At 50.6% G+C, this 27,042-nt stretch overlaps 1 protein-coding gene across 6 annotated transcripts in view; it reads left to right on the top strand.

Annotated features, from left to right (window-relative positions):
- The window catches only part of EEF2K (eukaryotic elongation factor 2 kinase), a 70,740-nt gene extending 46,421 nt beyond the window's left edge, over nucleotides 1-24,319 (top strand). For all 6 annotated transcript variants that reach the window (XM_070064605.1, XM_070064606.1, XM_070064604.1 and 3 more), the window contains 12 exons: nucleotides 1,315-1,464; nucleotides 1,904-2,036; nucleotides 2,572-2,699; nucleotides 3,296-3,497; nucleotides 8,514-8,581; nucleotides 9,810-9,887; nucleotides 10,685-10,747; nucleotides 14,096-14,230; nucleotides 14,391-14,579; nucleotides 16,990-17,114; nucleotides 19,217-19,395; nucleotides 21,663-24,319. In XM_070064605.1, the coding sequence (XP_069920706.1) occupies nucleotides 1,315-1,464; nucleotides 1,904-2,036; nucleotides 2,572-2,699; nucleotides 3,296-3,497; nucleotides 8,514-8,581; nucleotides 9,810-9,887; nucleotides 10,685-10,747; nucleotides 14,096-14,230; nucleotides 14,391-14,579; nucleotides 16,990-17,114; nucleotides 19,217-19,395; nucleotides 21,663-21,772 (1,560 nt within the window). In that variant the 3' untranslated portion in view covers nucleotides 21,773-24,319. The remainder of the gene's footprint in view (nucleotides 1-1,314; nucleotides 1,465-1,903; nucleotides 2,037-2,571; nucleotides 2,700-3,295; nucleotides 3,498-8,513; nucleotides 8,582-9,809; nucleotides 9,888-10,684; nucleotides 10,748-14,095; nucleotides 14,231-14,390; nucleotides 14,580-16,989; nucleotides 17,115-19,216; nucleotides 19,396-21,662) is intronic.
- Nucleotides 24,320-27,042: the final 2,723 nt, after the last annotated feature.

The raw sequence follows: 27,042 nt of genomic DNA, 5'->3' as shown, positions 1-27,042 counted from the left end.
CTGGCCTGGCCTCCCTGAGCTTGTTCCTACCTCAGGCCTTGTTTTTGTTTTTGTTTTTGTTTTTGTTTTTTGGTTGTTGTTGTTGTTGTTGTTTTAATTATTGGAAAGGTAGAGTGACAGACAGAGAGATCTTCCCTCCCCTGGTTCATTCCCATATAGGCTGAAATGGCCAGGGCAGTGCCAAGTCAAAGCCAGGAGCCTGGAACTCCAACCAGGTTTCCCATGGCCAGGCATCCAGGTGTGCAGGAACAGTGCTGTGGTGCTGGCTGTCTGCACCCTTTGTCCAGTGAACCTGAGCTGCAGGCGTCCTTGTAGGAATGGAGCCTGCGTTTGAGGTGGGGACCCTCTGAGAAGAACCCCTCCCCACCCCCTGCTGGTTCTGGGAGCTGAGGCTGTGTTTGGGGAAGCAGTGGGACCCATCACCCTCTATAGCTGTCCCCTGCATATTGGGTGCTTCATGCTCCCTGGATTGTTGCCCTGGGAGCCCAGGCTGGCTCCTCCTATGTTGTGGGTGGCATTGAGGGAGACAAGGGCTGTGAGTCCCCAAGTGAGTACCACAGGTCTTCTACACCACGGTTTACAAACCATACACAGTACTGACACATTTCCTTGTATCTACAAAGTAAAACATTCTTCATAAACAAGATTCAGCAAAATATGTCAAAGTTCCCCCTAACTCCCCATTACAGAGGGAGAACCAGTGTTTGCAGTTTGATTCTTGTACTGTGTCCGAGTTCCCTCTTTCATAGTTAGGGAAACTGAGGCACAGAGGCGCGATAAGTTGCCCAGTTTCTCAGGATTAGCGTAAGGCAGAGACTGGGTTACTGACACCCTCAAATACATGCTGTGTGAAGTGGTTTCTTTCGTGCTCAGGTCCAGACCCACATTGTGAGGTAGGCTGGGGCCTCATCCCCTTGAAGTCACCCAGAGACCTGGTTCCTTCCATCTTGTTGCTCTGCCACCCTCCATGGCTGCCGTGGACCCTGTGGCCAGATCCGACTCCCAGGCAGAGTCCACTCTTATGGGCCGTGCTGCGGTTATGTCATTCCTGCTGCTCACTTCCCATTGGCTCATTGTGGTCACGTGGCCACACCTAGCTGCAAGGGAAGCTGGGCAATGTCATTCCTGTGTGATGCATCCTGCCTGTATATCTTACTCAAACTCAGAGACAGGGTTTTAATTCTAAAAGGAAGAGGGGGAGAGCGGACTCTGGGGACCTTCAGCAGGGCCTGGCAGAGAGAGCTAGTAAGTGAGGGAAGCAGGATGTGAGCCCGGGCAGATGCGAGCTCCTCCTGGGCCCTCCCTTCCCACCAGGTGGACATCATGCAGATGTGCATCATTGAGCTGACGGAGAGGCCAGGGAAGCCCCTCTTCCACCTGGAGCACTACATCGAGGGGAAGTACATCAAGTACAACTCCAACTCGGGCTTCGTCCGCGACGACAACATCCGCCTGACACCGCAGGTGAGGCCCACGGCTCGCTCGGCCGACACCTCCGCCCTCCGCCCTCCGCCCTTTACCCAGCCCGGCCTTTCTTGGTGGGAGTCTGGTGGTTTTTAGCCCCTAGAGAAGAGGTCCCTGTAAGTATAGAGTCTCATAACCCCCAGAGGACCTTCGAGCCCTTTGGGGCAAGCCAAGCAGGTATCCTGTAACTGGTCACCTGTGCACCTGCCAGCTTCTATTAGCAGACCCAGAGTGGCTACAGGGGCTCTGAGGGCTGCCCCATCGGTCAGGTCTCCTCCCTTTGTCTTCTTCTCTTCCCAGTTGCTCCTTGTTAGAAAGCCCCCTCTAGTGTGGCCAGGGCTGGGGCCATGCAACCCCCTGCTCAGTAGCTGGCCAGTGCTGCACAGCCCACAGCCTGGTCCCTTACAAGCAACTTATTCTTCGTGTCCCCCCTTCACAGGCCTTCAGCCACTTCACGTTTGAGCGTTCTGGCCATCAGCTGATTGTGGTGGACATCCAGGGTGTGGGTGACCTCTACACTGACCCACAGATCCACACGGAGACAGGCACTGACTTTGGAGATGGCAACCTAGGTAGGTGGGGAAAGCCAGCCTGTTTCTATGGTGACCACTCCGCCCCATAGTCTCAGGGCTCTTTGGACCCCCCTTCCAGCTCAGCCCTTTTTAAAGATTTATTTATTTATTTGAAAGCCAGAATTATAGAGAGGCGGAGGCAGAGAGAGAGAGAGAGAGAGAGGTCTTCCATCCACTGGTTTACTCCCCAAATGGCAACAACAGCTGTAGTTGGGCCGATCCGAAGCCAGGAGCCTAGAGCCTCTTCCAGGCCCCCTGCATGGATGCAGGGGCCCAAGACCTTGGGCCATCCTCTGCAGCCCTCCCAGGTGCACTAGCAGGGAGCTAGATCAGAAGCAGAACAGCGGGAACTCAAACCACCACTCATGGGCTGCCGGCACTGCAGGCAGCGGCTTTACACATGCTACGCCACAGCACTGACCCCTTGCTCAGCACACTCTATGCCTTCTCCAGCCAGGTTAATGGAGCCTGGCTTTGCCGCCCTCCCCTGTCACTAAGCAAAACAAATGCTGCCCACACCCCTGTCTGCCCACAGGTGTCCGGGGAATGGCTCTCTTCTTCTACTCTCATGCCTGCAACCGGATTTGCAAGAGCATGGGCCTTGCTCCGTTCGACCTCTCGCCACGGGAGCAGGATGCAGTGAATCAGAACACCAAGCTGCTGGTGGGTACCTGGTGTGGAGCCCCTCAGACCGGGGGTGCCTGGTGTCGCCTTAGCGGCAAGCCCTGCTTCCGTGTGTGACGGTGGCCAGGCCCTGCAGGGCTTAATGGACAGAGATCAGTTCCATCTGTGCCCTGACCTGTCCACCAGCTCAGTGTGAAGGGCCCTCCCAAGTGTCCCCACCATAGAGTTGCTATCTGCTTGGGGTCGGGCTGTTTGTGACCAGAGTGTGGAGGACAGGCAGGTGGAGACAGCAAGAGGAGGTGCGTGTTGTGTTTGTGGGTGATGTGATAATGAATGACTGGACTTAGACCTGGCTCTCTGGGCCCCATGCTGGATCCGGCGTGAGCCCAGTCTGCCTCCACTACATGGGCCAGATACTAGACAGTGTTGGCAGAGACCAGCTTGGGAATCTGAACATTTAATGGGATGCACTCTCCAGCTCAGAGCTGCAGAGTGTTGTCCGTGCGTCTGGGAATGCAGGTTCTCAAGCCTAAAACAGGGAGGTATGGGAGCTGTGGCTGAAAGGGCTTCAGGGTGAGAGGGGGGTTCCTCAAAGGGTTCCTATGTGACATGAGTATCCCTGTTACTGTCCCCAGCAATCAGCCAAGACCATCTTAAGGGGCACAGAGGAAAAATGTGGGAGCCCTCGAGTAAGGACCCTATCTGGAAGCCGGCCCCCCCTGCTCCTTCGCCTGTCAGAGAACTCTGGAGATGAGAACATGAGCGACGTGACCTTCGACTCTCTCCCTTCCTCCCCGTCTTCAGCCACACCACACAGCCAGAAGCTGGACCACCTCCGTGAGTGATGGCTTGGGCCCTGGGTCACTGTGAGTGGAAGGTGCATGTACCAGATAGAACAGAGATAAACTGCCTTTTATTTGTGTTAGAATATCAGTCATGCCGGGGCCAGCACCGTGGCATAGTAGGTTAATCTTCCTCCTCTGGTACCGGCATCCCATATGGGTGCCGGTTCTAGTCCCAGCTGCCCCTCTTCCCATCCAGCTCTCTGCTGTGGCCCAGGAGGGCAGTGGAGGATGGCCCAAGTGCTTGGGCCCTGCACCCGCATGGGAGACCAGGAGGAAGCACCTGGTTCCTGGCTTTGGATCGTCATAGCTCCGGCCGTAGCGGCCATTTGGGGAGTGAGCCAATGGAAGGAAGACCTTTCTCTCTGCTCTCCCTCTCACTCTCTGTAACTCTACCTCTCAAATAAATAAATAAAATCTTTTAAAAAAAATAAAAAAAGAATATCAGTCGTGCTAACCAAAAAGGTTCATGGCCCAGGTGGTCTAACAGGTCAATTCTCTGAGTTCACTCCTAAGACAGAATTCATTCAAATGCTATAAAAACCAACCCCAGTGGTAGAAAGCTCGTTAACATTTTTCAGTGTGTTTTATGAAACTAGCAAAACCCCTGTACCAAAATTTGACAAAACACAGAAAACTAAACCCAAGAAAACTGTATCCCATCCTCACTTTTGCATATTGTGAGATACATATAGTGGATAAATTCTTTTTAAAAAAATTATTTACGGGGCCGGCGCTGTGGCACAGTGGGTTAACACCCTGGCCTGAAGTGCTGGCATCCCATATGGGTGCCGGTTCTACTCCTGGCTGCTCCACTTCCAATCCAGCTCTCTGTTATGGCCTGGGAAAGCAGTAGGAAGATGGCCCAAGTCCTTGGGCCCCTGGACCTGCGTGGGAGACCCGGAAGAAGCTCCTGGCTCCTGGCTTCTGGAGTTCCGGCCGTTCTGCAGTTCTGGCTGTTGCTGCCAATAGGGGAATGAACCATCGGATGGAAGACCTATCTCTCTCTCTTTCTCTCTGCCTCTCCTCTCTGTGTAACTCTGACTCAAGTAAAAAATAAATAAATATTTAAAATAAAAAAAAGAGTTACATTTAAAATAAATAAATAAATAAATGAAATTATTTACTTACTTTGAAAGTCAGAGTTAGAGAGGAAGAGACAGATCTTCCATCTGTTGGTTCACTCCCAAGATGGGTACAGTGGCCAGCACTGGGCCAGGCCAGAGCCAAGAGTTTCATCTGGGTCTCCCACATGGGTAGCAGGGACCCAAACACTTGGGCCATCCTCCACTGCTTTTCCCAGGCCATTAGCAAAGGAGCTGGATTGGAAGTGGAGCAGCAGGGACACGAACCAGTGCCCATATGGGATGTGGGCATCACAAGTGGCTGTTACCTGCCACACCATTACAGTGGCCCCAGTGTAGTGCATAAACTCCAGATGAATTACTAACAAAGAGAAACTACACATAATAACTTGTGCAGGTTGAGTATCCCTATCCAAAGTGTTTGGGACCAAAAGTGTCTCAGATTTCAGATTTTTCTGGATTTCAGAATAATTGTATAGACTGTAGTGATTGAGCAGCCCTAATCTGAAATCAAACTTCTGGAGCCAACCTGACACTCAGAAAGTTCTAGATTTTGGAACATTTTTGTAATATCTTAAAAGAATAGCCTTTTAATAAAGTCAGATAGGGTTTTCTCAGGTATCTGAGGGTGTTCAGCATCAGGAAATCTATTATCAGCACATCAGTAGGTCAGAGGATAAACATGGAGTCATTATTTGTGAACTTGAAATGACAGAGTTTTCTGATGCTGTGGATGTAAGTCAGCCAGAAAGGGAAGCAGGGCCGACTCCAGGGCTTTGACCTGGGGGACGGAGGGAAGGTGTGGCCACTTATTCAGCTGGAAAAGACCGTGAAGCAGCGGGCTCAGCAGGAGAGGACGGTGTCAATGTCAAAAGTTAAAGACACCTTTTATTCATTTATTAAAAATTATGTGTTTATTTGAGAAGCAGAGAGAGCATGCGTGAGTTCCTAGCTGCTGATTCATTCCCCAAATACTTGCAGTGGCTTCCAGGAGGGCCCAAAAGTGGGAGCCAGGAATTCCATCTAGGTCTCCCACATGAGTGGAAGGCACCAGTTACCTGAGCTATCTTTGCTGTCTCCCAGAGTATGTCTCAGCAGGAAGCTGGAGTCACTAGCCAAAGCCAGTATCAAACCCCAGCTCTCCAGGAGCCAGTGTTGAGGCTCAGTGGGTTAAACTGCCACCTGTGACCCCAGCATCCCATATGGGCGCCGGTTCATGTTCCAGCTGCTCCGCGTCCAATCCAGCTCCCTGCTATTGTGCCTGGGAAAGCAATGGAAGTTGGCCCAAGTGCTTGGGCCCCTACCATCCACATGGGAGACCCAGAAGAAGCTCCTAGCTCCTGGCTTTGGCCTGGCCAGGCCTGGATTTTGTGGCCATTTGGGGAGTGAACCAGCAGATAGATAGATAGATAGATCGATCAATCGATCCCCCCCCAGGCCTATCAAGTAAATAAATAAAATTTTTTTTTTTTTTTTGACAGAGTGGACAGTAAGAGAGAGAGAGAGAGACAGAGAGAAAGGTCTTCCTTTGCCATTGGTTCACCCTCCAGTGGCTGCCGCGGTCAGCGCACCGCGCTGATCCAAAGCCAGGAGCCAGGTGCTTCTCCTGGTCTCCCATGGGGTGCAGGGCCCAAGCACTTGGGCCATCCTCCACTGCACTCCCTGGCCACAGCAGAGAGCTGGCCTGGAAGAGGGGCAGCCAGAACAGAATCCAGCGCCCTGACTAGGACTAGAACCTGGTGTGCTGGCGCCGCTAGGCGGAGGATTGGCCTGTTGAGCCACAGCACCGGCTGTAAATAAATAAATCTTTAAAAACAAGACAACCAACCAGGCAGTCCAGTGTGGGATGCAGGCATCTCACCCACTTGGTCAAACACCCATGAGGATGCCTGTTAAGTATCTCCACTGGAAGGCCTTTGGAACAAGCCCTTCAACAATCTTTTTTTTTTTTTTTTTTTAAAGATTGATTAGAAAGGCAGTTACAGAGAGACAGAGACAGAGAGGAGAGGTCTTCCATCTGCTGGTTCAATCCCCACATGGCTGCAACTGTCGAAGCTGGGCTGATCCAAAGCCAGGAGCCAGGAGCCGCCTCCGGGTCTCCCACGTGGGTGCAGGGGCTTAAGGGCTTGGGCCATCTCCTACTGCTGTCCCAGGCCACAGCAGAGAGCTGAGTCAGATTTAGAGCAGCCAGGACTTGAATGGGTGCCTATATGGGATGTCAGCATGCAGGTGGCAACTTCACCTATAGTGGCACAGTGCCAGCCCCTCAACAGTCTTTTTCTTAAAAGGACCAGAGAGTAAATTTGTGAAGCTTTGCAGGCATCTCCTGGGTCTTTGCATGTGCATCATGAGAAGCAACTGTGGGCAACACTTAAAGGAATGGGCGTCCCATGCCCAGTAAAGCTCTGTTTATAGACGCTAACGTTAAATTTAGGGTATATGCGATTTTCCATGTATATTAAAAATGTAAAAAGCATTTTCAAAAACCATATAAAAACAGATTCGACTTGAAAGGGCTTGGGGTCGGGGAGGGGTTGGGGACCCAGCAGCAGGTGGTTGATTTGGAGCCCTCTGAGGCCTGCTGCTTGGGCCCAAACATGCAGTTGTTTTTCTTCCTTCACAACTGCATCTTGTCCACGGGCTGATACATGCATCACCAGGATAACTGCACCACGGAGCTGGCGTTGTGGTACAGTGGGCTACGCTGCCGCCTGTGAATGCCAGCATCCCACACAGGTACTGGTTCAAGTCCTGGCTGCTCCACTTCTGACCCAGCTTCCTGCTGATGTGCCTGAGAAAGCAGCGGAAGATGGTCCAAGTCCATGGGCCCCTGCCACCCAAGTGGGAGACCCAAATGGCGTTCTAGGCTCCTGGCCTAGACCTGGCCCAGACCCAGGCATTGCAGTCATTTGGGGAATGAACCAGTAGATGGAAGATCGATCTCTCTCTCTCTCTTTGCCTTTCAAATACCCCTCCCCCCCCCCCCCGCCTTTTTTAAGTATAATTGCATCTGACAGCCCCGAGGAGGTACAGATGTAATGCTGCCTGCTCAGGACCATGTGACTGGCAAGTGGCAGACTTGGAATAAGTTCTCCAGGAAGAGCTGTGGTCCCAGTGCAAAAGCATTCTTCTTCCATGTTGTGCCTTTCTTTAAAAATGAAAACTAGGGGCAGGCATTTGATCTATAGATTAAACCTCTGGTTAGGATTCCACGTCCCATATCGGAGTGCCTGGGTTCAAGTCCTGACTCCGGCCCTCGATTTCAGCATCTTTCTAATGCAGACCCTGGGAGGCAGTGGTGATGACTCACATAATTGGGTTCTTTTCAACCACACAGGGGATCTGGACCGAGTTCCTGACTCCCAACTTCAGCCCTGGTTCAATCTGTCACAGGCATTCAGGGAATAGACCAATGAATGAGAGCTCTCTCTCTCTCTCCTCTCTCACTGTATATCTCTCAAATTAAAAAAAATAAAAAATGGCCAGCACCGCAGCTCACTAGGCTAATCCTCCGCCTGCGGCGCTGGCACCCCGGGTTCTAGTCCCAGTTGGGGTGCCGGTTCTGTCCTGGTTGCTCCTCTTCCAGTCCAGCTCTCTGCTGTGGCCTGGGAAGGCAGTGGAGGATGGCCCAAGTGCTTGGGCCCTGCACTTGCATGGGAGACTAGGAGGAAGCACCTGACTCCTGGCTTCGGATTGGTGCAGCGCCGGCCATAGTGGCCATTTAGGGGGTGAACCAATGGAAGGAAGACCTTTCTCTCTGTCTCTCTCTCTCACTGTCTAACTCTGCCTGTCAAAACAAATAAAATAAAATGAAATAATCAAAATAGAGGCTTGGTGGCAGGTGTAATCCACTCCAGGCCACAGGTTGGTCATGTGAGTGTTCCAGCAGTGGAACCAGCACACTGTCTCTGTTTCTCTCTTCCCAGATTGGCCGGTGTTCAGTGACCTTGATAACATGGCAGCCAGAGAACAAGACCATCTGGACAACCAGCGGGTGAGTGGAGAGGGAGGGAGCAGGGGGAGGCTGCAGTCCTGAGGGGGGATGGTGAGAGGAGGGGGCTTACTCCCAGTGGGAACTCAGGATGAAGCTTCATCCCAGCCAGATCTTCTCTGAGCCCTGCCAGGAGGGCACAGGGTGGCACTGGTGGGGAGGATGCAGAGAACTCCCAACTTCAGCCCAAGACAGAGCTTTTTTTCTGGGCAGGCTGGGGTCCACTGCAGTTCCCAGAGATGGTCAGGGGAGAGGGGCTTCATGGTGCGTGCTAGGTTCGGTCTGGCTTGGCTTTGACCACTTGTGTGTGGACTGTTGGGCTGTGGGGCCCCTGGGCTGGGTCACAGACATGGAGCATGTAGCTCAGTCGGCCATGACGCTCTCAGGCGCATACACAGTTCATTTCCTGCGGCCTCAGGTTGACTCAGGAACAGAAGGCATCAAATTTACATTCACATAGTGTCTATTATGGCATCAAATGAAAAATTCAGATGACTTTGTGAAATAAACAGACTCCAATAGAAATGTCTCACTTGTTCAAAGACCAAGCTCTTTTTCTTTTTGGAAGGCAGAGTTGTATAGAGAAGAGGAGAGACAGAGAGGGAGAGATCTTCCGTCTACTGGTTTCAACGCCCAAGGCTGGGCCAGGCAAAAGCCAGGAGCCTGGAACTCCATCCAGGTCTTCCTTGGGGGTGCAGGGACACAAGCACTTGGGCCATCTTCTGCTGCTTTGCCAGGTGCACTAGCAGGGGACTGGATCAGAAGTGGAATAGCTGGGACTTGAACTAGCATTCATATGGGATACCAGCCCAGCATTCAGGTAGCAACTTATCCCACTGCACCACCACACTGGCCCCAGCACAAGCTCATTTTAAGCTGCACTCCACAGACAGGGTGAAAACTCATTTCATCCTCTTAGCACTTTGATGTAGCTGCTGTCTCGATTCCCCATAGCTAAGGAACTGAGGCTCAGAGAGGCCTAGCAACTGTGCATGGTCACAGCTAGCACATTGCAATGCCGGGGTCTGAGCCTAGGGATTCTGGCTCCAGAGCCCCAGCTCTTTGCCACTACTTTATCCTGCTCCCGCTCCTCCACCCAGCCAGGGAAAGGAGGAAGAGGATGTCCAGTGAGGTGATGGGACAAGGAGAGAAAGAAAATGGTTGGGATGTTGGGATGTCCAAGTGGCAGCACTACCACTGCTGGGACCCTGGGATCGTCTTCTCTCCACAGGACTCTGAGAACAGTGGGGACAGCGGATACCCTAGTGAGAAGCGAAGTGAACTGGATGACCCCGAGCCCCGGGAACATGTAAGGACCCCCCCCACCCCTGCCGCCGCCAGAAAATGAAGCCAGAGTCCCTTACGGCCTCATTTTTCCCCCAGGAGAATAAAAAGCTGGATGGGGGGGGGGGCATTGAGTTGGTCTTGAGAACACAATGAGTTAGTCAACAAGATTACCCCAAGCAGTGGTAAATGGGGGAGGGGGGTAGGAGATAAAGCAAGATAATTGGACCAGTCAGGGACAAGGAAGGGGCTCAGATACAAGGTTCAAAGCGGCAGACAGATCTTCCAGTGGGTCTGCAGCCTTTGGTTGCTGGGCAGAGCATGTGGGGTTATAGGCTGGCCTGGCACTGATGTAGGTGGGAGGGCTGGCTCTGTCCGCTCCCAGCAGCGTCCTGGTGAGGACAAGCCCCACGGCCGATTAGAGGTTTCACCACATGCCAGAGTCAAGCCTGCACACCAAAGCCAGTCTTGCAGGGCGGCCTCTGGACTCAGCCTGATGACTGTGGGTAAACACATGTGGGGGAGCTTGCCCTGGAGGAAGGGCCTGACCCCACTTCCCTGGTGGCTGTGTGCCCAAATCCTGTGCCCATGAGTCAGTTCCCTCTGTTGACACAGGGCGAGGGACAGGAAGGCTGGGGCGGCCCCATTGCTGCCCTCGTGCCTGTGACCCAACTCCCCTTCTGCGTGGCAGACGAGGGCCCCCGCCTCACATGGGGAGGGCCGGGCGGTTCCCTGGGAAGGCAGAGGGGCATGTCAGCACGCTGTCCCAGTCCCCGGGAGGAAGGTCCCCGTTTGGATCACTCGGTCTCTGCTTCTATCCAGGGCCACTCGAATGGGAACCGGAGGTGCGAGTCTGACGAGGACAGCCTGGGCAGCTCCGGACGGGTAATGCCCCCCGCGTCGCCCTCCTCGCCGCCTCCTCCGCCTTCTGCTCCTGTTCCTCCCTCCATACCTGCCTCAGGCACAGCCAAAAGGAAGATTTCACCAAGGAGCAAATCTTCTGGGCAGCTTCTTCCCGAGGCCTGTCCTAGACAGGATGCTGGGGTCGTGGTGGGGGTGGAGGCTTAGAACAGGCCCCGGGCCCCCTGTTCTGGAGCAGGGGTGACCCCCACTGCAGCTCACATGCTGAAGTGCGAGCCCTGGAGGCTCCTTCCTGCGTCAGTCACATCTCTCAACCACTGATGAAGACGAGCAGTCGTCATCCTCAGTCTGTGTGTGTGCAAACTGGGTCTTCTGTGACTGTCTGCACGCTACCCAGCTGGTGCAGGGGGAGTGTCCCTTATCCACAATGCTTGGGACGGACCAGAAGTGTTTCGTATTTCAGATTTTGGGATATTAGCATAAACGTCATGAGAAATCTTGGGGATGGGACCACGGTTTAAACAAGAAGTCCATTTGTGTTTCATGTACACCTTACGTGAGGGGACTTCCCAAAGTTCATGCAGAGTGCCTAGAATTGCAAAACCTATGCATGGATTTCATGGCTTTTTACACCAGAATAAAGTTAGCTTTGTTTTTTAGCAACAGTTTCATCGTCTTTTTTTTTTTTTTTTTTTTTTTTTGACAGGCAGAGTGGACAGTGAGAGAGAGAGACAGAGAGAAAGGTCTTCCTTTTGCCGTTGGTTCACCCTCCAATGGCCGCCGCGCCCGGCGCGCTGCGGCCGGCGCACCGCGCTGATCCGATGGCAGGAGCCAGGAGCCAGGTGCTTTTCCTGGTCTCCCATGGGGTGCAGGGCCCAAGCACCTGGGCCATCCTCCACTGCACTCCCTAGCCACAGCAGAGGGCTGGCCTGGAAGAGAGGCAACCGGGACAGAATCCGGCGCCCCAACCGGGACTAGAACCCCGTGTGCCGGCGCCGCTAGGCGGAGGATTAGCCTAGTGAGCCGCGGCGCTGGGAAAGTTAGCTTTGTTTTTTAAAGACTTATTTATTTATTTGAAAGTCAGAGTTACGGCTGGCATCGCAGCTCAATAGGCTAATCCTTTGCCTGCGGCGCCGGCACACCGGGTTCTAGTCCTGGTCGGGCGCCGGATTCTGTCCCGGTCGCTCCTCTTCCTGTCCAGCTCTCTGCTGTGGCCCGGGAGTGCAGTGGAGGATGGCCCAAGTGCTTGGGCCCTGCACCCCATGGGAGACCAGGAGAAGCACCTGGCTCCTGGCTTCGGATCAGCGTGGTGCGCCGGACACAGCGACCATTGAGGGGTGAAACAATGGAAAAGGAAGACCTTTCTCTCTGTCTTTCTCTCTCACTGTCCAAAAGGCAGAGTCTCTCTCGAGTCTCACAGAGAGGGACAGAGATCTTCCATCTGCTGATTCACTCCGTGACTGCAACAGCAGGAACTGGGCCAGACTGAAGCCAGGAGCTTCTTCCAGGACTCCCACATGGGTGCAGCGGCATAAGGACTTGGGCCATCTTCTATTGCAGGCTTTATCTGCTATGCCACAATATCAGCCCCTAAACTTAGCTTTTTTTTAAAAAATTTTAATTTATTTGAAAGTCAGAGTTACACAGAGAGAAGGAGAAGCAGGGAGAGATAAAGAGAGAGAGGGAGAGGTCTTCCATCCACTGGTACATTCCCCAGTTGGCCGCAATGGCTGGAGCTGTGCAGATCTGAAGCCAGGAGCCAGGAGCTACTTCTGGGTCTCCTATGTGGGTACAGGGGCCCAAAGACTTGGGCCATCCTCCACTGCTTTCCCAGGCCATAGCAGAGAGCTGGATCGGAAGTGGAGCAGCTGGGTCTCAAACCGGCACCCATAGGGGATGCTGGCACTGCAGGCAGCAGCTTTTCCTGTTACACCACAGTGCCGGACCCTAAACTTAGCTTTTAATTCTATTTGCTTTTTTTAAAACAAAACAAAAAAAAGTTTGTTTATTTATTTGAAAGGCAGAGCAACAGAGGGGGAGGGAGGAATAGGAGGGAAGAGAGAGAGAATCTTCGATCTATTGGCTGGTTCACTGCCGAAATGCCCATAGCATCCATGGCTAAGCCAGGCTGAAGCCAGGAGCCAGCACTCCTCTTGGTCTCCCACATGGATAGCAGAAGCCCAAGTTTTTGAGCCATCATCTGCTGCTCCCCAGGGCGCACATTCATGGGAATTTGCATGGGAAGTGGAGCTGAGGCTTGATCCCAGGCTCTCTGATATGGGATGCATGTGGGATGGAGGTGTCCCAGGTGGCAGCTTAACTCACTGAGCTATAATGCCCACCCGTTCATGAACTTTTTGAAGTCCCTTTATGCATATGCTGAAGGTGATTTTATACAGTATGTTCACTGCACCTGCACCTTGAGTGCGATTCAACCCGTGAAGTCAGCTGTGGAATTTTCCACGTGTAGCATCATGTTGGAACTCGAGTAGCTTTAAATCGTGAAACAGTTCAGGGTTTGGGTTTTCAGATTAGGGATGCTCAGCCTGTGTCTAACCAGCATCTCAGATTATGATTCTCATTGAGCAGGTCTGGGCAGGGCCAGCCTTGTACCCTACATGTTCTTCTCTAGCTGACAAATGCACTTGGAAACCTCCCACCTGTGAGCCCTTGCCAGGCAAGTCTCCCACCCACAAGTCTCCCCTCTGGGTGTTCCTCAAATTCTACCTGCGCTCCAGGCCTGGACTCCAGTGGCACCTCCTCCAGAACCTTCCCTGACCACCCCAGTGGGTCTGGCTTCTCCCTCCCAGAACACTGTCTTGTGCAGGCTGCTCTGTGTGCGGTTGGATGTTTAGTGTACAGGTGTGTGCACACAGCTGCTGGACTCTGGACAGGGTTGTGTTTGGCTGGGAGAAATGGTGTGTTTTCTCAGCCTATCTTCTGAGTCCACTTGTCGGTGTTGGCCAAGGCATTGTGGGGATTCTTAGAGGATAACAGAGTGGATTGGCCAAGAGGTCTGAAGTCAGACTCTCCCAGTGCTTTGTGTGGGGAACAGGCAAAGCAAGTGGTGGAGGGTCAAACCCCATAACTAAACCCAGTTGGATGAACGGGGCTGACATTTGTTTGAGCTGCGGTAGCCGCTGCTGCTAACCATGCATCCTGTCGCTGCGATCTCTTAGCGCCCAGGAGCTGATGGAATTTGGATGATGAGAACTCATAGCATCCAATGCTGTAAGGGTTTGCTCCCCTCTCTCTTGCCGGCCGCACTCCTGTGCAGGGAAGGGGCCGCCGACAGCCTTGTGGGCACATCCACCCCAGGGCACCGCACCTCTCTGAACCGTCAGCTCCACCCTGTCCCATCTCCTCCTGCAGGTCTGCGTGGAGAAATGGAATCTGCTCAACCCCTCCCGCCTCCATCTGCCCAGGGCTTCGGCAGTGGCCCTCGAAGTACAAAGGCTCAACGCTCTGGACCTGGAAAGGAAAATCGGGAAGTCTGTTTTGGGAAAGGTAACGGTGCCACCCACTTCAGAGCCCTTGGCACTCAGCTGGAGCCCCCCGCCCACGCCTCTCCTTTGCTAATTGCTTCTTCCTGCAGGTGGGTTGGGCGGCTCTTGGGGCTGCGTTGGCCTCCCTGACAGCCAGGCCAACAGCATAGTCTGTGCGGCAGGTCCATCTGGCCATGGTGCGCTACCACGAGGGCGGGCGATTCTGCGACAGGGATGAGGAGTGGGACCGCGAGTCGGCCGTCTTCCATCTGGAGCACGCGGCCGACCTGGGTGAGCTGGAAGCCATCGTGGGCCTGGGCCTCATGTACTCACAGCTGCCCCACCACATCCTGGCCGACGTGTCTCTGAAGGTGAGGGGGTCAGGGGGAGCCAGTTATGGTCGGGAGTTCTGTCAGTCCGTCATCTACCTGCCCTGGAGGTCATTCACCTACCTCCCCTCCCTTATCCCCTCCCCCGTCCATAAAGAATAAGTAAGACTTCACAGATTTGGGTGCCTTCCTGGCACGGGGACCAAGCTTACCTCTCTGTTACTCAAGTTTTAGTGTGTGTGCTGCTGCAGCCAAGTGTGCAGCTGGGTGGTCCTAGCCAGGGGCTTCCATCTCCTCCTTCCCACAGTGACATTTAGCAGTATCTCCAGTTTTGTTTTGTTAGAGAGAGAGAGGCAGGCAAACAGACAGACAGACAGCTTCCACCTACTGATTCATTCCCCAGAGAGAGATCTTCCATCCACTGGTTTACTCCCCAGATGGCTGCAATGGCCAGGGCTTTATGAGGGTCATCCATGTGGGTGCAGGGGCCAAAACACTTAGGCCATCTTCTGCTGCATTTCCAAGGCCATTAGTAGGGAGATGGATCAGAAGTGGAGCGGCTGAGACAAGAGCTGGCACTCATATGAGGTGATGGCTTTACCTACTACTCCACAGTGCTAGTCCCCAGACAGGTCTTTTTTTTTTTTTTTTAACAGGCAGAGTTAGACACTGAGAGAGAGACAGAGAGAAAGGTCTTCCTTCCATTGGTTCACCCCACAAATGGCTGCTATGGCTGGTGCGCTGCGCCGATCCAAAGCCAGGAGCCAGGTGCTTCCTCCTGGTCTCCCATGTGGGTGCAGGGCCCAAGCATCTTGGCCATTCTCCACTGCCTTCCCGGGCCACAGCAGAGAGCTGGATTGGAAGAGGAGCAGCCGGGACAGAACTGGCACCCCAACCGGGACTAGAACCTGGGGTGCCGGCATCACAGGCAGAGGATTAGCCTAGTGAGCTGTGGCGCCAGCCCCAGACAGTTTTTTATACAGTTTCTTTATTTTTATTTATTGGGAAAGCAGAGAGAGGAGAGATCTTCATTTGCTTGTTAAGTTCCCAAATTCCCACAACAGCCAGGGCTGGGCAAGGACAAAGCCAGGAGCAAGGAACTCCATTGGTCTCCCACATGGGTCTAAGAGACCCAAGTACTTGAACCATCATCTGCTGCCTCCCAGGGTGTCCATCAGTAAGAAGCTGGACTGGAAGCAGAGCTGGGACACAGTCCCAGGCAGTCCCATGTGGGATGGCAGTGGTTCAGCTCACTGTACCACAGCATCTGCCCCAGAGACTTTTTTAAAAAATATTATTTAGTTGAAAGGTAGAGTTACAGAGAGAGAGAGAGACAGAGAGCTTCCATTGTCTGGTTCATTCCACAAATGGTGGCAACAGGCAGGAGCCTAGAGCTCTGAATCTCCCACATGGGTTCAAGGGCCCAAGCACTTGGGCCATCTTCTGCTGCTTCCCAGGCACATTAGCAGGGAGCTGGATTGAAAATGGAGCAGCTGGAATTCAAATCAGTGCTCATATTGGGGGAGGCTGAAGAAGAGTAACAGCAGGGGTCCCTGCCATACTTTTCAAAGCTTGAAGGTTGAGAAGGGCCTCACAGGCCAACACGAGGGCTTTGGATTTATCTCTGGGTGAGACAGGAAGCCATGGAGGAGCTTGAGAGAGTGAAGTGACCTGGCAGGCTTTGGCCAGCATCTCTCTGGCTGCTGTGGGGCAGATCGTGGGGGAGCAGGATAGAAGCAGGAGCCCCTTACACTGCTGGTGGAAATGTCCAGTGGTACAGCCACTAGAAGACAGGCAGGCAGCTCCTGAAAAGGCTATGACCCAGCAATTCCATTCAGTCAGCCGTATCTGTATTCATGAGGATAAAAACACGTAGCCACAGAAATGTTCGTTATGTGAATGTTTGAAGCAACATTATTCCTATTAGTCAGAAAGCAGAAGCAACCCTAATGTCCATCCATGTGTGAATGAAAAAATAAAAGGCCCATCCACTGGAATAGTACTCGACCATCAAGAGGAATGAAGTGCTGACACATGGTGTACCATGGATGAACCTTGAAAACATCACACTTAGAGGTAGAAGCCAAGCACAAAGGACCATGTGTTACATGAGGCCCTTTATGTGAAATGTCTAGGATAGGCCCATAGGGCAGCTGTTGGCTAGGGCGAGGCAGAATTGGGGAGATTTGGGAGTGAGGGATGATTGACAGTTAGGGGGTGTGGGAATTCCCTTTTGGGGGTTGATGAAAATATTCTGAAATAAATTGTGGGGCTGGTTGCCCAATTCTGTAAATATACTAAAAACCACTGATGTGCACTCCTACAGCGATCCCAGCCCAGAGCTCTTGAAATAAGTCAAGGAGTGGGGAGGAGATTGATGGGTGAGCGGTTGGTAGCCTCTTCTGCGAGCCTCATTTGCTTTTCTTCTCTCCTCTCTGGTTTGAAATGACAGGACACGAAAGAGAATAAAACGAAAGGGTTCGACTACTTACTGAAGGCAGCTGAAGCTGGTGACAGACAGTCCATGATCCTGGTGGCACGAGCTTTTGACACCGGTCAGAACCTCAGCCCAGAAAGGTACTGTGGCTGTCACCCAGGTGGAGCTGCTGGGAACCGGGGCTGCTGCTGCTGCGTGCTTCTCCTGCAAGGTCCAGACAGACCTGGGTTCTGGTCTAGAATCCCCCCACCCCCCCACCAGTCCAGTGACCACGGGTGAATTAGTTAACTTCCCTCACCTTAAGTTTTTTCATGTTGTAAAATGGGAGTATGAGGAGTCAGAAAGCTTTTGGAAAGTGGGAATCATGAAAAAACTATGCATGGGCTTCAGATTTGCACTAAAATAAGCATATTTTAATTCCATTTTTCACACACTTGCTTTTAAAGATTTGTTTTATTTATTTGAAAGGAAGAAATAGCGGGTTGGGGTGGGGGGGGGCAGGTCTTCCACCTGCTGGTTCGTGGCCCAGATGGCTGGGGCTGGGTTAGGCCAAAGCCAGGAGCCCAAAACTACAGCCAGGCCTCCCAATTGGGTGACAGAGGCCCAAGATCTTGGACTATCAGCTGCTGCCTTCCAGGTGCATTAGCAGGGAGCTGGATTGGAAGCAGAGCAGCTGGAACTCAAACCAGCACTTTGATATGGGATGCCAGCATCTCAAGTAGTAGTTTAACCTGCTGCCGCAGAACACTGGCCCCTTTTTTCCACAAACCTTATTTTTTAAAATCATATTTTATTTATTTGAAAGACAGAGTTACAGAGAGAGAGAGAAGGTGAGAAAGAGAGATCTTCTATCCGCTTGTTCACTCCCCAAATGACCACAACAACCAGGGCTGGGCCAGGCAGAGGCCAGGAGCCTAGAATTTTACCCAGTCTTCCACTTGGATGGCAGGGGCCCAGACACTTTGGCCAACTCCTGCTGCTTTTGCAGGCGCATTAGTAGGGAGTTGGATCAGAAGTGGAGCAGCTGGGACTTGTACCAATGCTCATACGGGATGCTGGCGTCGCAGGCAGTAACTTAACCCTTTTTGCCACAGTGCCGACCTCTTACTTGTTTACATTTATTCATCAGTAGACACTTACTGAACCTGCTGTGTTTGCAGCAGTAAACAAAATGGACCAGGCTCCTGCCTTCTTGGGGCTTGCGTTCTAATTGGGGGAGACCCCAGTAAACAAGTGAACAAGGAGAATTAAAGATTGTGGTGATGGTGAGAAACAGGTTGTCTGGGGACAGTGTCTCTGATGAGGTGACATCTGGGCTGAGACTGGAATAGTGAGGAGCCTGTGTGGAGTCACAGGAAGAGTGTTCCGAGGCACGGCAACAGCAGGTGCGAAGGCCAAGGGCAGGCAGGAGCTGGTGTGTTTGGGGAATAGCAGCGTCATGGAGGGAGGTTGACAGCAGCCGAGCCTAGAGGCCAGAGCCTGATCAGATGGATGTCAGGGGAGGCCGTGACCATGGGGAAAGGACAGCAAGTCAGCCACGCTGCTGCTCCCACAGGGTGTCAGGAGTCTCGAGAAGTTTCTGTATGTGTCTCTCCCTTTGCTCTTTCCTGATGCACTCTAAATAGCTATTCCCACAGTTTACACTCAAAGGAAGAGAGTCTACTGCCCTGTTTGCTCTATATTTTATGTTGTGTGGGTTTGGCTGGCACCCACCTATACCGGTGGTGACTTGGCCATATGTGGGCTGTGTTAGAAGGAAGAGCTCGGGCTAGGAGGGCCACGCAAGTAGATGGGTGAGCTCCACACTGTGCTGGGGGACAGAGTGTGCAATGGGGTCAGGTGATTGCTGTTGGCTCCAGTTGTTCTGGGGACCTCTGTTGAGGGTCCCCTACCCACCCCATCTCAAACCCAAGCAACAGGGCAGCTTAGCTGGGTCCCCCAGCCACTGCTGATGCCAGTCTGTGAGGTGTTTTCATGCAGTCTAGAAAAAGGCCCTTCCTCAAGAAGCCCCACTTCCATCTTTGGAGAACTGTGCTAGACCAAGAAGTGATTTGGCTGCTCTCCTAATGAGACAGTAAACGCACAGTACAAAGATGGCCCTTAGACACAGCGACCTTGGGAGCTCTGGGAGGTGGTGGCCCCGTGGGGATCCTGGAACTTACCCCTTCTGCTAGATGGCCCTCCAGCTTCCTGCCCGTTGCCACTGTAACATCAACTCTGTCCCTCTGTGTCTCCTGGCAAGGAGCCGAGACTGGCAGGAGGCCCTGCACTGGTACAACTCCGCCCTGGAGATGACGGACTGCGATGAGGGCGGGGAGTATGACGGCGTGCAAGATGAGCCCCGCTACACACTGCTGGCCAGAGAGGCTGAGATGCTGTTCACAGGCGGCTGTGGCCTGGACAAGGACCCGCAGAGATCAGGTGGGGTCTGCCGGACCTGCTCCTGCGGTGGGATGGGGCTGGGTAGGGGGATGTTACTGCTACAACCATGGGGAATTAGGACAAGACACTGAGGTGAGTCTGTTCTCCCAGGAGGGGCCTCTGTGGAGCTGGTCTGCAGATAAACGTTTTGATTTTAACGGTCACGGAATTGGTCCTCTGTACCCACAGGTTCCACATCTGTAGCTCCCAACTACAGATCATACGTATTCAGGAGCAGGTGTTTAATTTTGCAGTTTAGAGCCCCACATCCCGTATCAGAGTGTCTGGGTCTGGTGCCCAGCTCTGGCTCCTGACTCCAGCTTCCTGCTAATGCAGCTTCTAGGAGGCAGCAGTGATAGTTCAAGTTACTTGGCTTCCTGCCGCCCATGTGGGAGACCTGGATTTCATTCCCAGCTACCCCACTATGGCCCTGCCCTGCCCTATCCTGCCCCTTCCCTGGCTATTTCAGGCCAGTGAATCAACAAATGGGAGCCAGCTCTTTCTCTCTCTCTCTCTTTCTCTCTTTCTCTTCCTGTCTCTCTTTGTTCCTATACCTCTCAAATAAATATATTTAATTACATTTTTTTACATTTCAGAAAAAATTGTGTCCTGGACATGTAGTTTTTTTTTTTTTTCTTTTTTGGTCACCGTTACCTAAACGACAGTGTAACACATTGTATTGGGTACTACACGGAATCTGGAGATTATTTAAAGTATCCTGGAGTATGTGCATAGTTATTAACAGATGCTGTAAATACTCTTTATAGAAGGGACTTGGGTATCCACAGCGGTCCAGGAACCTGTGAATGCCAAAGGATGACTGTACATTAGGGCTGTTTTTTATTTTTTAACTAAAAAAAAAATGAGTTAAGAGATTTCATATGGTATAATTCCAGCATCTTAAAGCATACAGTTGAGTGGTTTTTTGTGTATTCATGGTGTTCAACCACCACCCCTTTCTGATTCCAGGACATTGTCGTCACCCAAACAGAAACCCCACCCAGGTTAGCAGTCACTCCCAATGCTGTCCCACAATCCCTGGCAACCATGAATATACTTTCTGCCCCGATGAATTTACCTATTCTGGGCATTTTATACAAATGGAATCATAGAATACATGGCCTGTTGCTTGCACTTGGCATAGTGTTTTTAAGGTTTCTGCGTGTTGTAACATGTATCAGTACTTCTTCCTTTTTATTGTCAAATAATAGGCCAGTGCGTGGATAGACCACCTTCTGCGTCTCCACTCTTGCTTGATGGACAAAGTAAATATTTTTTGCATAATGTGTTAGTGTGCTCAGGCTGCCGCAGGAAAACACTATAGGCGGAGTTGGTTAAACAACAAAAATGGATTTCTCTCAGAGCTGAAGGCTGAGAAGTGCGTGACCAGGGTGCTGGTAGACAGCGAGCTTCTTACTGTGTCCCCCCATGACCTCTCCTCTGTGCGTAGTGGAAAGAGAGAGACAGCTCTGCTGTTTCTTCGAAGGGCACCAGCCCAGTGCAATTCGAGCCCCACTCTTAGGCCCTCCCTAACTTGTCACCTTCTCCAAGACCTGTCTACAAATACAGTCACGTTGTGGATTAGGGCTTCAACCTACGAATTTGTGTGACAGGAGTCTGGGGGGGACATGAATACTCAGTCCCTCATGTGTAATAACCCTACTAAACTCCTGGTTTCACAGGCATCGGATTTCATAGGCTAGGTTTAAAAAGCTGCAGAGTTGTATTTTAAAAATTAGCAAATAATAATGCAAATCTATAACCTCCGACTTGAAATTTCTAAATCCAAGAAGCTCTGAAAACCAAAAGTGATTTTGTAAGTTTTGCACAAATTCATTTGGTGGCAGAACCTGTTCTCTGAGCTGACATGAAGCTGCTTATAGTCTTTTAATTCTTCCACTTTCATAAGTCTGTTCTGTCAAAGTCCTCAGCCTGATTCTTATTGGCTTAAACTGCTTCACTCACCCACCTCTAAACCAATCACTGTGGTCATTGAAATGACTTCCTCTGGTTGGCCACGCCTAACTCTTAACCAATCCTTGCAGTTTGGAGGGCAAAGAGGGGCAGAAGAGGGCTCTGATTGGCCAGGTGTGACCACACGCCCACCTGTGAGGTGTCAGACCTATCAGGCAGAGGGAGAGAGCCAGAGCCGCAGTTTGAGATCCTAGGGAAAACTCAGGCTGCTCTTCCTGGAAGGGTCGGGGACACTGCACTGACTAAAGCAACAGGTGGCTCACCTCTTTGTGCCCTGCTTTGCTGTCTTTCAGGGGACTTGTACACCCAGGCGGCCGAGGCAGCGATGGAAGCCATGAAGGGCCGTCTGGCCAACCAGTACTACCAGAAGGCAGAGGAGGCCTGGGCCCAGATGGAGGAATAACTCACACCCTGGTCACAAGCAAAAGGGCCAGGAGGAAAAAAAAAAAAAGACTTAATTACTTCAGGGAGGGTATTATTTTTAGTATGTTGTAAATCAGCTTTTGTATTTCATTTTTTGACTCTTGAGGTTGTCTTTGCTGTTTGCAGAGACGCTACAGCTGTCCCACAGGGCAGTGTTCTGGGGGAGCGGGGATTGAAGAAGCAGCCCAATGAGCTGACCTGTTATTTTGAGGTTCTGTTTTTATTTTTTATTATATCTTTTTTTTTTTAATGTCATGTTAGTAATTGCTTTTCTGCCTCGGAGAGACAATGTGAGGGCTTTGCTCCCCAGGTATTTCAGGCTGGATTGAAATCTCAGGCCCCAGAGCCCCATCTCTGGTCAGGCAGAACAGGGGCTGCTGGAGACCTGCACGTGAGCTTGTTGCGGAGCGCGCGTCGTCAGGACATGCCCCGGAGCCTTCTTCCTCAGAGCTTCTGGAAGCACGTGGCTCAAGTTTTCTGATCTTTTAGTTTAATTTCCTTCTGTAATCTGAGTGGTTTTCTAACACACAGTTAAATTCCATTTCTAAGCGTGCTTTCCATCTCGTGGACTTCACAAAACAGATCTGTTTGTATGCGCACACTGACTACCTCCGACACCTGACACCTACGGCTAGCATGGCTCCAGGCTTTCTCCCTGTGAAGATGGGGGTTGCAACTGCCTTCGGATTTTCTGCTTGAGCCTGGGCGGGTTTTCTTATCATTTGCAGCCGGATGCTTTCAGCTACAACCCCCTGAGGTTTTGCTAAGCAGTTTGAGAATGAGAGGCCAAGAACTGTAAACACTCATTAATCCCAGTCGATTTCCCCAGGGTCAGGCTACAGTTGTCTTTATTTAATGTGCTTTTCATATAAAAAGAGTCCAGACTGAATGTTAGTAGACTTCAGTTTCAAAGAGCGAAGGAAACAGATGGCTTTGATCAAGCCCAAAAGCTAGAGCAGCCTCTTTGAATTCAGAGACACAAAATGCAGGGTGTAGCGTACAAAGCCATTCTTACCTGCTCATTAAGAGAGATCTTTCAATGCTTCAGCGTTGAACGCTACGGAGTAATGAACTTGGACAGGCGTTAGAGTCCAGAGTCAGGAGGTGTGCCCATAAAGGAAGAAAATCAAACAGAGTCGAAATTCCTCTTGAAAAAGTCCTTCAGCCACCCAGAAATTCCCTGAGAAGTTAGAACTCATCACCATTTTGTCTTCTGTACCAGATGAGTTAGTTGGCTTGCGATCATTTGTGTGTGTGTGTGTGTGTGTGTGTTTTAAACCAGTGTCTACAGTTAAATCGCACATGTTAAGTGTAAGAAGCAACTTTATTGTGACTTGGCTCTTCAGAGTAATTAGGCTCATAGAATCTGTGCAGATTTTGTTATACATATAATATATTTATGTTCCCGAACATCATCTTCATCTCTTTGTTCTTTATCATCTCTAGCAGGAATCGGCAGACTATTGTGTAAGGGGCCAGATAGTAAAGATTTTAGGCTTTGCAGGCCATTCGCCCTCTGCTGCATCGGTTCAGCCCTGCTGGTGATGTAAAAAGGCACTCACAGATTCTGTTGCCTCCAGCCAATTCATGCTTCGTTGTCTGGACTGGCTTGACCCACCACCCCACCCTGTGATCGATCCCATGGCTTCCCACTGGGAGGTGGCTCCTTCCTCCTCCAGGAGGCTGGAATGCTGCAGGTGGTCAGCTAAGCCGATGCTTCTGGAAGGACCCTGGAGAGTATAAAAGTAACTTACAAGATGTTGAGATCCCTCCGAGCCAGCGGAAGAATTTTATCCTACCTTCAATACCTAATTGTGTGCCTTCTAACACTGGATGGGACCTCTTCGTTTAACACAAATGCTGGGCATGTAGAGAGAGAGAGCAAATCGAGGATAGTCCAGCCCAACTAGGAAGACCTCAGAGACAATCTTCAGATGCAAGAAGCAAGTGAAAATCCAGGAGGTTAACAGCCATAATGTCCCATCAGGTGCCTTCATTCCATAGATGGCAAAACCAAGGTTCCAGAAGTAGGTTTCTCTCGAGGTGATACTACCGGCTAAAAGCTTCACCAGGTTTAGGATTTGAGAGCTGTTCAAATGCAGGGAATACAGTTTGAAGTGAAACTTTCAGTTTTACTCTAGATAAGAGGAAAAGACTTTAGGGATATGAGAAAGGAAAAAAAAAAACCTCAAATTTCTGAGTATCCCGTCCCCACTTCCTTCACCTGGGACACTGAGACTGTAGCAAATTTGACTTTGACAAACTTGTCTGCCATAGTAAAGGCGTCCTACAGGTGTTGGCATGGATACATGCAGCTTCGATGGGATTGGGGAAAGAGGAGACAAAATACGCACACTCTCCACCTGGATTTGTGCCTCTCTCATTTCTGAGGGAACCACTCAGCCCACTCAAGATGGACGCTGGGTAACATCTAGGGAACAGTTTGCCGGACAGTTTGATTTTTGCCTATGTTCTGAGTTCCATTTTGTCCCTCCAAATAAAGTGGTTTCTTTCTTTTCTGTCTCAAGTTCAAATGTTTCCTGGTTTAAGAGAGAAAAAAAATGTGGCTGGCTGGAGGCAGAGGCACACTGAGAAGGGGCAGCCATGATTCCGCTTCCAGTGAGTGTAGCCAAGGGAAGAGTAGCCCCAGCATCACCCCAGTTTCTGATGTTTCAAGACCTGCTGAAAATCAGGATATTTCTTATGCGCTGTCTCCTGATTTTTAAAATTTGTGATACATTCTAATAAAGCCTTCCAGATGGGGCCTGTGTGCTATCAGAATCCGTAGATGCAATCCGTGAACCTCTCGTTTCTTGATTTGCTCATCTATAAGACAGAATAATCTTTACCATTACAGGGTTGTCCTTAGCTTCACTGGTTGGTTACTGCCAGGATCATCTGGTTCTAAGCAAGTCATTTTTTAATTTTAAGAAATTTGAACATCTCTGTTGACTATGCATGGTAGATTCGACACACATGTTTAGGCCTAGGAAGGTTTTTTGTTTTGTTTTGTTTTGTTTTTTTTAAACAGCATAAACCTGTGAGAATAAAGACAAAGAGGAGTCAGCAAAAAAAAAAAAAAAAAGTTTGGGTACTAGAAAGCCAGTGGAGAAAACTGAATTAGAGGACTCCAGAGGGCTGGATCCTAGGTCAACAGTAGGGAATCTGGGAAACAACCCAAAGAAATCCCACAATGCTAGGAACTTGTGGAAGCGGAAACAAAATGGGGCTAAAAGTGGAGAATCAGGATGTGGTGCCAGCATTCCATATGGGCACTAGTTGTTTGAGTCCTGGCTGCTCCACTTCAGGTCCAGCTCTCTGCTGTGGCCTGGGAAAGCAGTAGAAGATGGTCCAAGGACTTGGCCCCCTGCACTCGTGTGGGAGACCTGGAAGAAGCTTCTGACCAGAGGCTTCGGATTGGCCCAGCTCCAGCCATTGTGGCCATTTTGGGATTGAACCAGTGGATGGAAGACCTCTCTGCCTCTACCTCTGCCTCTTTATAACTCTGCCTTTCAAGTGAAAAAAAAAAAAAAAAAAAAGGATCAGCTGGAGACCATTAGGGCTGCTCACTTCCTTTGCTTAGCAAGCCAGCTGCCTCTCCATCCTGCTTGGAGCTTGGAACCCCAGGCTTAGCAAGTGAGGCCACTCAATTAAATGGAAGTTTCTGGATTGAATGTAGAGGTTCCCCTAGCCTTTTCTCTCTGTGGTCCCAGACACCAGCAGCAGGACTCTAACCACCTTGGCAGAAGCCAGACAATTGGAGAAAATCCCACAGCATCTGACTGCTATAGAGGGAAGACTGAGGTGCTGTCACAGAATGAAACCAACCAGCCTACTGTTTGTGGCAGACTTGCTTTCAATCTTGTCAAAATGACAGGAATTATATGCTACTATAGGTTTTTGTTTTTTTGTTTTTTTTTAAGATTTATTTATTTATTTTGAAAGAGTTAAGAGATTTTTCCTTCCGCCAGTTCACTCCCCAGATGGCCACAACGGGCAGCACTGGGCCAGGCCGAAGCCAGGATCATCTTCCAGGTCTCCCACATGGGTGCAGAGGCCCAAGCACTTGGACCATCTGCTGCTGCTTTTCCCAGGCGCATTAGCAGGGAGCTGGATTGGAAGTGGAGCACCTGGGACTGTAACCGGTGCTGATACGTGATGCCAGCATTGCAGGCTGAGGCCCTACTTACTTGCCATGCCACAATCCCGGCCCTGCTAATATAGTTCTAATACTTTTTTTCTTTTAAAATTTGAGCATCTTTTCATTTGATTATTATTGATAGCCCTTGCTATTTTTCTGGGCTATGATCTTTGTTTCTTTTTTCCTATTATTTGTGTGCATGTGTGTTTTTAAGATGTCTTTTTTTTTTTTATTATTTCAAAGACAGCATTACAGAGGGACAGAGAAAAATCTGCCATCCACTGGTTCACTCCAAATTGCCACAATGGCCAGGGCTGGGCCAGGCGAAAGCCAGGAGCCTGGAACTCCATTTGGAGCCTCCAAAGAGGCCCAAGAACTTGGACCATATTCCATTGCTTTCTCAGGCACATTAGTAGTGAGCTGGATTGGAAGTGGAACAGACAGCAGTTTAATCCGCTGTGCCACTACGTCTGGCATCTCAACACTGGCCTCTGGCCTTTGATTGTTTTAACTTTGTTGTTGAATTCTTTATTTGGTGGAGCCATTAAGCCTTTGCTTATAATGTAAATTTAAAATGTTATCTGAAAGGAAATTTTTAAAAAAGGGAAACAACAAAAGAAACAGGTTGGCCAGAGCACCCCACAAGAAAGTGAAATTAATTCCAAAGAATTCAAGCTGTCTCTGTAAAGTAGTATCTGTTGGAAAAAGTGTAAATAGTTCTAATTAAAGCAAACAAACTCAACAGCAACAACAACAACCAAGGTCCAGGATCCTAACTTAGGAGTTGGAGAAAGAGAATAGAGAAAACAGGAGACGCTCCTACAAGCAAGATCAAGAACGTGTCTCTGGTGTGTTTCCAAAACCATACCATCTGACCTTCGAGAATCATCTTCACGAAGTTTCAGAATACTGGGGACAATAGGAGCTTCCAGAGGGTAAGAAGGAGTCCCATAGGAAGGGTGGAGAATTAGTATCACATCAGACATCTCAACAGTATGACAATGAAAATTGGAAGATGCTGACTTCTAAATTCTGAGGAATATGGATTTTAACCTAGACGTGTACGTCAAAGATAAGGGTAGGATAAAGGCTGTTCCAACACATAACTT

Source organism: Oryctolagus cuniculus, chromosome 19 (genome assembly GCF_964237555.1).
Source record: "Oryctolagus cuniculus chromosome 19, mOryCun1.1, whole genome shotgun sequence".
In the NCBI taxonomy this organism is placed as follows: Eukaryota; Metazoa; Chordata; class Mammalia; order Lagomorpha; family Leporidae; genus Oryctolagus; species Oryctolagus cuniculus.
The sequence above is the reverse complement of the archived record's forward strand: the minus strand, read 5'-3'. Positions and strand labels throughout refer to the sequence as shown.